Source organism: Primulina eburnea, chromosome 9 (genome assembly GCF_022965805.1).
Source record: "Primulina eburnea isolate SZY01 chromosome 9, ASM2296580v1, whole genome shotgun sequence".
In the NCBI taxonomy this organism is placed as follows: Eukaryota; Viridiplantae; Streptophyta; class Magnoliopsida; order Lamiales; family Gesneriaceae; genus Primulina; species Primulina eburnea.
The window spans coordinates 7780935-7793031 of NC_133109.1; the positions used below are offsets into that span (position 1 = coordinate 7780935).

General features: G+C 38.0%; 1 protein-coding gene across 1 annotated transcript; it reads left to right on the plus strand.

The window, feature by feature from the left end:
- The first annotated feature begins 817 nt into the window (after positions 1 to 817).
- On the plus strand, positions 818 to 2680 carry LOC140841261 (strychnine-11-hydroxylase-like). The gene is made up of 2 exons (XM_073208540.1): positions 818 to 1776; positions 1896 to 2680. The coding sequence occupies exons 1-2, from the start codon at positions 892 to 894 to the stop codon at positions 2511 to 2513; spliced, it is 1503 nt and encodes a 500-aa protein (XP_073064641.1). The 5' UTR covers positions 818 to 891; the 3' UTR covers positions 2514 to 2680.
- The last annotated feature ends 9417 nt before the right edge of the window (positions 2681 to 12097 follow it).

Sequence of the window (12097 nt, forward strand, 5' to 3'; positions counted from 1 at the left end):
AGCATGTAATGATGAGTTAAAGTATAAATCTTAAAAAATAATGGTGAAATAATATTCAGAAACATGAAATATTGATTCATTTAAACGAAATTTATAACCCAAAAATATTTTCTTATTTTTATTGTTTTTACACTACCGCCTCGGAATCAATATCAAGAATGGAAATAAAAAGAATATAGTCTTGAAATGCACGAAAACTCATGTGATACTGTCTCATGTATCAACTTTATGATACAGATATCAAATCCAATCTTACTCATGAAAACTATTATTATTTTTTTCAATGCAAAAATTTCAATTTTTTGAAAACTATTAGAACCATGCAAATTATTATTTTTTATGCGAAAAATATTATTTTTCAATGTAAAAACATCTTTTGTTATTAGTTATTTTATGAAAAAATATTATGTAGCATACGGTAATTTGAGTAAAAAAATATTACTTTTATCTCAAACTTGTATATATTGTGCAATATATTTAGATTTAATTAAGTCAAAAAATATTATTTTACATGTTAAAAATATTAATTTTCACTAAATTTATAAATCAAATCGACTCGTCTTAAGGAGGATTTGAAACATAAAGATGAACTATCAAATTATTTATTTTCAATGAAGAAAAGTTTTATAAATATTTGTTTTAAAATATCTATGATCATTGGAATATTTCTAAAATCCCAAATATCAATTATTTGTTTTTGCAATATTTTTTTAGTAAACATTTACAACAATGGGTGTCAGAATCCACACCAATTGACTATTGTCAGGTTTTGCCAATATTGATCTACCCAAGTCGTATTTGTCTGCACAAGACGTCTCTATAAATTTACCTGAGCTAGCTCATGTATCGATCATCAAATCAAAGCAGCTCTCTATCTACACCGAGCAGAAAATGAGTTCCGAAATTTTCTTGCTGCTTTTCATCAGTTTCATCACAATTTTATTGTTGTTAAAATTGACGAAAAAGAAAAGAAAGCTCCCACTTGGTCCGAAGAAGCTCCCGATTATAGGCAACCTTCACCAGCTTGGAAAGTTGCCTCATAGGGCTCTCATTAAATTGTCCAAAACATATGGAGACCTCATGTTCTTGCAGCTAGGATCCGTGCCGACCCTCGTCGTGTCATCGGCCGATATGGCACGAGAAATCTTTAAGAAGCACGATATTATCTTTTCGGGGAGACCCGTCTTGTATTCTCTCAAGAGAATCACCTACAATTTAGGTACCATCTCCGTAGCACCGTATGGTGACTACTGGAGAGAAGCGAAGAAAATCGCTGTTCTGGAGCTGCTGTCAAACAAAAGGGTCCAATCTTTCGCAAAAGTACGTGATGAAGAGATGACCTTCATGATTGATCGTGTTGCTAATTCCGAAAACCCTGTGGATCTGAGCGTGCTCACGTTCGCTCTGTCGAATAATACCGTTCGTCGGGTGGCTTTCGGAGAGACTAGCAGTGCTGAAGAACATGAAGATTTCGATGAAAGGAGTGGCAAATATCAGCATGTGTTTCATGATACGCAGCAGTTGGCTGCTGAGTTCAACGTGGCTGATTATTTTCCATGGTTGGCTTGGCTAAACAAGTTCAATGGCGTAGACAGGAGATTGAAAAAAAATATGGAGGAAGTGGACATCTTTTTGAGCAAAAAAATGGAAGAACACAGAGACCCGAAGAGAGCTCAACAAGATCACGAAGACATCGTCGATGTATTGCTTCGAGTTCAAAAGGAAATGGAGAAAGAATTTACTCTAACAGATGTAAATTTGAAGGGTCTTCTCTTGGTATGTGTACTATATATATATATATATGACACCCAATCAACCCAATATTTGCTATATTTTCCCTGTTTACATTCATGATTTTCTTATTTATATATATATATTGTGATAATGAATTGCAGGGCATATTCATGGCTGGCACCGATAGTTCCTCGGTGACAATCGTATGGGCAATGGCAGAACTGATGAGAAATCCGGAAGTCCTCAAGAAAGCTCAAGAAGAAGTTAGGAAAGTATGCAAAGGACAGTCAAAAGTAGAAGAAAGCGATCTTCCAAAACTCGCATACCTAAGAATGGTGATCAAAGAGGCATGGAGACTCCATCCACCCGCCCCACTATGGATCCCAAGAGAAACATTAGATGACTGCGTCATCGACAACAAATACGAAATCCCGGCAAAAACCAGAGTGCTGTTCAATGCAGCAGCAATTGGAATGGATCCAAAACACTGGGAGAAGCCAGAAAGATTCTGGCCTGAGCGGTTTCTGAATAACGAGATAGACTTCAGAGGACAACATTTTGAGTTGTTACCCTTCGGTGCTGGGAGAAGAGGTTGCCCTGGAGCCAGTTTTGCCATCGCGGTTGTGGAGCTGGCACTTGCGAATCTTTTGTTCCGCTTTGATTGGGAACTTCCCAAAGGGATGTCACCGGAGGATATTGATATGGAAGAAGCTACAGGGGTCGCCATGCGTAAGAAAATTCCACTCTGCTTGGTTGCTACACCAGTCAACCCACTTTAAGCAAACAATTTATCTGCGATTTATTATACTTTATATATATATATCTATATATATCTATATTATGGGTTAATTCGCTCTTTAATTTTTTGTGTATGTATTTTGTTGAATAAACTAGGAGTGAAAAATAAATGAAATTTATTTAATAATATAATTCCTTAATATCTGTACTTTGTGGTTGTGTCAGACACGTAAAATGGCAATCATCCAATTGCAATGCCAAAACCAATATGAATTTGAACAGTAATTAACAATCAATGAAATGGTGTCCAGACAGACAAAAAATTGCAATTATTTATCAATTTGTTTTTGAGAATCTCATACTGTAACAAACTAATATGATGTCTTGATTGACATTATCCAGACACGATTGAGGAGTTGTTTCAGAAGAACTATTCATTATTATAATATGATTTATTTACCGCAGCAAACCATTTATTTATCTATCTGTGATTTTTATAAATGTGGATTCGTTATTTTTATCTTTAGGTAGTAAACTATCAGTTTACATGACAAGTGTAAGACGTCTACACTTGAATATTACAGTGATGATAATTGGGAATATGGTGTAACTGACTCAAAGTAAACTAAAGGTTGGTTATTTACTATTGGGGGTGTCATAGTTGCTTGGACTTCTACAAAGCGAACTTGTGTGATCCGGGCCCATCTCACTGTAAAAAAAAGAAAAATTGACTCGGAAAAATCCGAGTCATTGGATCGATCCTTACGGGCACTGTCAGCTGGGATAGGGTCGAGTAAACCGTGGATCCACTAACAAAATCTTTGAATGGGGAGAATATTACAAAGATTTCGAGAATCTGAGACTGTTACAGATTAATATGACGTATTGATTGAAACCAACTTCATCTTAAGGTACAAGTCGTGAATTTGTCAATTTGATATAGAAGTTGAAAAGGCAATTTAATATTTGATATTGGTGAAATGGAAACTTGGATATATTTCAAAGTGGTTAACTTTGAAATCGTGGGGGTGACACTATTCAAAGGTCTCATATTTGGCCTATACACTTTTACCGCGACAAAAGCTGGTTGGATTAAATCCTTAATATGCTTATAACATTGTTAAATGCGTTGTGGACGTTCTTGATCAGTCTACATATGTAGAGCCCAAAATCAATACACGTATAACCCATGCATTATTTGATTGTCAAATCATTTATTTAAATTTAAAAGTTATTTTAATGATATATTATTTATTTAAATGCATTATTTTAAATTATTTACGTTAATGTGATGCACGTTAAAATTTTTCTCGAGTTCTATGTTTTAGGTGAATTTCCGATGCCGGATCTGGAAAAGTAGACCGGAGGCGATTTAGATGATTTATGAAAATGTGCTATTTTATGTCAAGGCAAGAAAATTATCATTTTTAATGAGTGATGATATTTTATACATTTTATTGCCTTTGTAAACTTTCAAAAGTTAATTTGAGATAGTTGGGGGATTTTAACTTAAACATATTTTTTTCATTGAATTAGTGTATTGTTTAGTATGTTAATTAATGGGTTAATATTTTTTTTAAAACATTTTTAATTACCCTAAATTAACTACTAATCAACCCCCTAACCTACTCCCGACCACCGCCCAATCCTTTTCTCCCCTATCAATACGTTTCATTATTTATCTTTCTAAATCAAATCTAGTTTTCTCCCCTCTCCTCCTACCCTCAGCAGCCGCCCCTTTCCCCTAATTTTTCTCTGTGGTTTCACTCATTTTAAAGCGAATAAAATTTTGCAGTAAGTCGCATCCGATCGGTTCCCGCATCTCCCCGCTTCGGTGTTGGTATTTTAACGCGTTTCCTATCAAAAGGCATGTATATTCTTTCGTTTCTGCATCGATCCTGTCATAGTAAATATCTTGATGTTTATCGTATGGAAATCATGTGTATGTTATGTAAGGGTTTGAGCAAATATGGTTGGGTCACTTTTGAAACGGTTTTTGGATCTGAAAACTCATTTTTGCTGTCATTTTTAAAACTGAGATTTTCTGGTCATGATTCTGTGAAAAATTTCAACATGAAAATTGTAGAACCTTTCGATACCTTCGATTTGACAGTAAATTCAAAATATTTGGATAAAAATTGAGTGAGTTATGGTGTTTTTTGTTGGACTGCTCAAACTGCTTTTTTTTTTTCCTTCAGAAAATTATGTATTGATGTGTTCTTGAAGTTATTTGTTGCATGCTTCATTGGGCATCGCCGGGCTTGTGCTACTGTATTTAGATATGTTATGGGATGTATTTAGTTGTTATTTGGTGGTTCGTTTGAGTCGGGATTGGCTTGGGATGTAATAGAAGTCGTAGGAAGCGAAACGATGCCGAATTACGGGTAATTGTTGTATTGAAGTTACTTGTCGATGTTTGGGACGTTTGGGGTGTTTGTACGGGTTCGAATCAATGTAATACCATCCTAGGTTGAGTCTCAAGGTGTTGGTTCATTGTCCTTAGGCTTGGATTGAAAGGGTGAATGATTAAGTCAGTGAATTTTCGTGATTTTCCACATACAGAGGATACCCGGACACCGGCACGGAGTCCGTGTCCTTTTTCCTTCAAAAATACGAAATTCCAGTGCCTACCCGGACCCCTACACGGGGTCCGTGTACCCCCTCTTAAAAAAAATTTAAAAAATAATCATAATTTTTTTTATTTTTTTTTGGATTTGCTTCGGGGTTCTATATCATGGTTTAGCACCATGGTTAAAATTTATTTATGTAAAAATATATGATTTGTTTTGTGGTTTTATGTCATGGTTTAGTACGATGATTAAACGAGGTCAATTCCGAAGCGAACTAGAATGTCATAAGCTACTTATTCACTTTGGTGGTGAGCTCAAGTACTCACGTCTAAGACATTATGGGGACCCAGACGCTAATCAATTCTTAATTATTATCAGGATCAATTACTAATCATGTAATTAGGGTCATAATTTTTTTTTCTTAATGCGGAACATAGTGAAATCAAACTAATATACAACTCAGTATAAAATAAAGTACAAGTCCTGTACTATATACAGATCAGTACAAACTAAGGTTCAACATCTAATGATCAAGTGCTAAAACCCTATATACATCCAAGTCCGAAGTCTCCACTCTATCACGATCTCTCCTCATCTCCTGGACCCTGATCCTGTCCCACCTGTTGTCATGTACACATAGAAACAAGACAACAGCCGGATAATTCCGGTGAGAATATAATCCCAGTATAAATCAACGAAACATGCCATCATATGATAAACATAAAAGCATGGATAGATAACAGCATTACATATCAAAAGCTGGAATATAATCGATATCAAAATGTCGACAATGCTCGTGACTCCACGACTCAGACTAGACTCAATCCTAGTCTAGGGATCCCGATTTCCAGATGTGGTATTCCTATATTGACCAACAGTAATAGAAAAGACTCCAGTTCTATCCACGTCGATATAACCAAACATCCAGTGTCCTGACCTAACCGTCATGGACTGTGGTCCTATCACCAATACACTATCTTGTGACATAGTGCAATGTGCCCGTGGCTATCCCGCCACTATCAGGTACTTCTGTCATAAGATTACTCATCTAATGCATGCTCATATAACTCCATAGAACATGCATTCAATCAAATCAATAATCACAATAATAAAACATAATAATAAGTATGTGATTTAGGGAAACTCAAGTACATCCTACTTGAGTCGATGTCCCAATACCACATTGACTTATACCTTTCGTTGTAGTGTCGGTCTGGAATTCAAACTCTGCCAATCCTTCAATCTGGCAATGGCAGTATCAATGATATCATATCAATATACCGTTCAAATCGATACCAATATGATCAATAATTCAAAATCAACGGTATAACCGGATAATTCTGATATCCCGGTCAATACAACATTACCAGACAATAATTCCCTCAGCCAATAGTCAATACTAATAAAATATGATATTATATCTCAGTCAATTAACTTCAGAAAATCATAACAATTCCATAATCAGTCCGTTTCTAAATATGACTTCGATTCTACGATGTCTAGCATGCCAAGAACGTCATATATGAATTCTATTCAATTCTGACAATATCATAATTTCAAGACATGTCAAAACTTAATAAAACTTACGTCCAGTTGTAGCCTGCGTTGATAGGAACACAGTATCGAAGTCCGATTCAAAATCTAACGGATGGATTTTGCACAATCGCGATCCTAAGATTCAAGGACAATTTCCTCCAAAGTTTCCCTTTGATTCCTCATTTCTGAAGATTAAACGTATATGCTTATATATATATATATATATATATATATATATATATATATATATATATATATATATATATATATATATATATACATACACGTACATATAGTAAGGCAAATGGCTTACTCTACATGCAACACGTCTCGCGCATATGCGCGAGGCGGTAAGCCCTGGCGCGTGTTTACACGGCAACTCGTGCATATGCGCGCCCTTATTCGGCGCATATGCGTGAGGCCATTACTCTAAATTGCCAACTCTCGGGTTATCTCGCGCATATGCGCGGATAGATGTCGCGCATATGCTCGAGGCCCTCTGGACATGACTTGCACAGCTCGCGCATATGCGCGCACATCCCCGCGCATATGCGCGAGACTCTCTGTCCACTTCGCGCATGTGCGCATCTCATGTCGCGCATGTGCGCGAGAGGTACTGTCCTCGCACATAATTCATTTCACGCCGATTCAAATCGTGTCTCGATTAATCTTTTTATAATCACCTTGAATTATAACTCAATAATCGTTAATTAACAGTGATTAATTCTCGGACATTACATTTCTCCCCCCCTAAGATATGATTTCGTCCCCGAAATCACAGGCAATCCATCATATCAATAAGAAGGTATGTACTAAAACTGAACAAAAATTTACATCAGTGAAATAATGCTGGGAATTCTTGTCTCATATCTGATTCAGTCTCCCAAGTAGCTTCTTCAACACCATGACGAGTCCATTGTACTTTCACCAACGGAATCATCTTCGTTATGAGTTGTTTTTCCTTACGATCAATAATCCGGATCGGTTTTTCAACGTAACTCAGACTTTCATCAAGTTCTGCCTCGTCTGGCTGCATAATATGTGAATCATCAGGGAGATACTTCCGCAGCATAGATACATGAAAAACATCATGTATTCTAGATAATGAAGGCGGCAAGGCAAGTCGATAGGCACGATCTCCTATCTTTTCGAGAATCTCATAAGGACCAACATATCGTGGAGACAACTTTCCTTTCTTTCCAAATCTAACCACACATCTGAATGGAGAAATCTTCAAAAATACTCGATCTCCAGTCTCAAATACCAACGGTCGTCGTCTGAGGTTTGCATATTTGGCTTGTCGGTCCTGAGCTGCCTTCATTTTCTTTTGAATCAATTTCACTTTTTCAGTCATATCTCTGATCATGTCAGGTCCAGTCTTAGGAACTTCAGAGATATCATCCCAATAAAGAGGGGATCGACACTTCTTTCCGTACAACGCTTCGAATGGTGCCATCTCAATACTCGTTTGATAGCTATTGTTGTACGAAAATTCACAAAGAGGCAATGCATCTTGCCAATTAGTGCTAAAATCAAGCACTACAGCTCTCAGCATATCTTCTAAGGTTTGAATCGTTCGCTCTGACTGTCCGTCAGTCTGTGGATGATATGCGTTACTCAGATGTAGCTTCGTACCGAGAGCTTGCTGCAGGCTCTGCTAAAAGTGCGAAGTAAACCGAGGATCACGGTCTGAAACAATCGACTTCGGCACTCCGTGCAATCTAACAACTTCTTTGACATAGATATCAGCCATCTGATCATATCGATACGTCATCTTGTATGGAATAAAGCATGCAGATTTGGTCAATCGATCGATCACGACCCAAATCGCATCACAACCTCGGGAGGAACGTGGTAACTATGTCACAAAATCCATGGAAATGTGATCCCATTTCCATTCAGGAATCAACAAACTTTTTAACAGTCCTCCCGGTTTCTTCCTCTCAGCTTTCACCTGTTGGCAATTCAGAAACTTGGCTATAAATTCAGTGACATCAGATTTCATTTGTTTCCAACAATATTGTGTCCTCAAATCATTATACATTTTCCTGCCACCAGGGTGAATGCTAAAACGACGGTTGTGCGCTTCTGTCAGTATTCGCTGTCTTAAATCCAAAACATTCGGCACAACAAGACGATTATTCACATACAAAATACCATTTTGAACCTGATATTCCGATCGATGTCCAGCTCTGACCATAGCAATCGATTTTTGTATATTCTGATCAACTTTCTGAGCTGCTTTAATTATCAAAATCAGCTCTGGTTCAGCTTGAATAGTATATAATCTCATAGGTCTCCGATCTGTCTCAAATACTAATCCAGACAAACAACAGTCTTTAATCAAATTCGAGACACCCATAGCCGATAAGGATAAAGAACATACCTTTCGACTCAGTGCATCAGCTGTTGCATTGGATTTCCCCGGATAGTATTTGATTTCACAATCAAAATCTTTTAGTAAATCCAGTCATCTTCGCTGTCTCATATTCAGTTCGGATTGTGAAAACAGATATTTCAAACTTTTGCGATCAGAATAAATCTCAAACTTCTCACCGTATAGATAATGTCGCCATATATTTAATGCAAAGACGATGGCTGCCAATTCAAGATCATGAATTGGATAACGAGATTCATGGGGTTTCAGTTGTCTCGAGGCATAAGTAACCACATGCCCCCGCTGCATCAAAACACAAACCAATCCGCGGTGAGATGCATCACAATAAACAACAAAATCACCAGTACCTGAAGGGATAGTCAACACTGGAGCACTGGTCAATCTCTTCTTCAATTCGAGAAAACTGGTCTCACATTCCTCAGACCAAACAAATGGAGCATTCTTCTGAGTCAACTGTGTAATCGGTTTGGCAATACTCGAAAAATCTTTAATAAATCGGCGTAATATCCTGCCAAACCCATAAAGCTGCGTATCTCTGGTACAGATGTCGGTCTCGGCCAAAAAATCACTGCCTCAACCTTACTGGGATCAACAGATATCCCGTCTCCGGATATAATATGCCCCAGAAACACAACCTGTTTCAACCAGAACTCGAATTTCGATAGTTTAGCATACAGTTTCTCCGCCCTCAAAATTCGCAACACAGTTCTTAAATGTTCAGCATGCTCCATCACATTCTTGGAATAAATCAAAATACCATCGATGAATATAATCACAAAATCATCGAGATATCTCTGAAAGATACGGTTCATTAATCCCATAAATACCGCTGGTGCATTCGTCAAACCAAAGGGCATGACAATAAATTCATAGTGTCCATACCTGGTTCTGAATGCTGTCTTTGAGATATCAGAATCTCTGACTCTCAGTTGATGGTATACAGATCTCAGATCGATCTTGGAATACACCGAATAACCCTGCAACTGATCAAATAAATCATCAATCCGAGGCAAGGGATATTTATTCTTTACCGTTGCCTTATTCAGTTGCCGGTAGTCAATACAAAGTCTCATCGACCCATCCTTCTTCCTCACGAACAATACTGGAGCACCCCAAGGAGATACACTCGGTCTGATATACCCCTTGGCCAGTAAATCCTCCAACTGTTCTTTCAACTCTTTCAACTCGATCGGTGCCATCCTGTATGGAGCCCTCGAAATCGGAACTGTTCCTGGCATTAACTCAATGCTAAAGTCTATCTCTCGAATCGGAGGTAATCCAAGAATCTCATCTGGAAAGACATCAGCAAACTCACACACCACTGGCAAGTCCGCGAATGATGGGCTTGACTTAAGTAAATCAACTGAATATACCAGGAATCCATCCGCTCCTTTCTGCAATAATCGAGTCATATTTATCGCAGATATCAAAGGAATTATAGCTCGAGAACCCTTACCGTAAAATTTCCATTCTTCAGCCATTTCAGGTCTGAATCTCACTATCTTGTGAAAACAGTCAACTGTAGCTCGGTACTTGGTTAATATATCGATACCGATAATAGAATGAAAATCAGATAAACCAAGCACAATACAATCTAACTCAATCGTATGCCCATCGTACTGCAGTATACAAGATTTCACAGACTTCACCGATATCAAACATGTTCCTAACAGAGAAGAAACAGACATTACCGCAGACAATGACTCAATAGGTAATGCATGACTCAATGCAAACCTCTCAGGAATAAAAGTATGCGATGCACCAGTATCAATCAATATGTATGCAGGATAACCAGAAATAAAACAGTTATCTGCCACAACATCATCAGGTGCATCCTGTGCCTGCTCCTCGGTCAAAGCAAAAACTCGGGCCTGCTGTCTAGGAGGCTGGCTCACTGTCTGGCTTCCTCCTGGCCTCTACTGTGACTGGGTAGACAGTACTGGCTGAAAAGAATGAACAGCAGATGGTCATCTACCTGTCTGAGCCACTGATTCAGATGACTCAGCTGCCTGGGATCCCTAGGCACCTCTCTGTGGACACATTCGGGCAAAGTGTCCTAGTTGTTTGCAGATACGGCAGCTCCCAAACACTCCTCGGAACTGCTCAGTGGAATTCTTCCCTCCACAAGTATTGCAAATATGTCCAGTATAGCTCTGGCTCTGTCGAGGACTCCCAGAGCTAGAAGAACTGATAGAATTCAGTTTTAAACACATTCCAGGTAATAGTCATACCTCGGTGTTCCAATGCCCGTTTTGTTGTGATCCACCAGTTTTTAGCAACGTCGTGTAACTGGTGTCTTATCAACTTCACCCTCCGCTCGTCAGTATACTCTAAAGATTCGAACATCATCTCAATATCGTCCAACCAACTCTCACACTCAACAGCATTCTCTGTACCCCTCAAAATCGGTGGATGGAAAGACTGAAACCTTTTTAACAATGTCTCCATTGGAGTAGCTGTAACGTCCATTGGAGGATTGGACGTGCTACCCTGTTCTGGTACTCTTCTCGGAGGCATATCTAATAATTAAATGGATTAGTAACCCAATTACAACATATCAGTTTCAATCTTCCTTGGATCATCTTACAGCTGATCCATTCCAGATAATACATAATACCATATCAAAATCAGATATTTCAGGTAAACATGTATCAAAACAATAAATCATGCTAGCAATCAAAAGCAGGAAAGGAAACCTCAATCTACCTCGCTCACTAACTCCTATCTCAGTCTCAAGGATCTATCGCTCTGATATCACCTGTTGCGGGGATCCGGATGCTAATCAATTCATAATCGTTATCAGGATCAATTACTAATCAAGTAATTAGGGTCATAATTTTTTTAAATGCGGAACGTAGTGAAATCAAACTAATATACAACTCAGTATAAAATAAAGTACAAGTCCTGTACTATATACAGATCAGTACAAACTAAGGTTCAACATCTAATTATCAAGTGATAAAACCCTATACACATCCAAGTCCGAAGTCTCCACTCTATCACGATCTCTCCTCATCTCCTGGACCCTGATCCTGTCCCACATGTTGTCATGTACACATACAAACAAGACATCAGCCGGATAATTCCGTGAGAATATAATCCCAATATAAATCAACAAAAC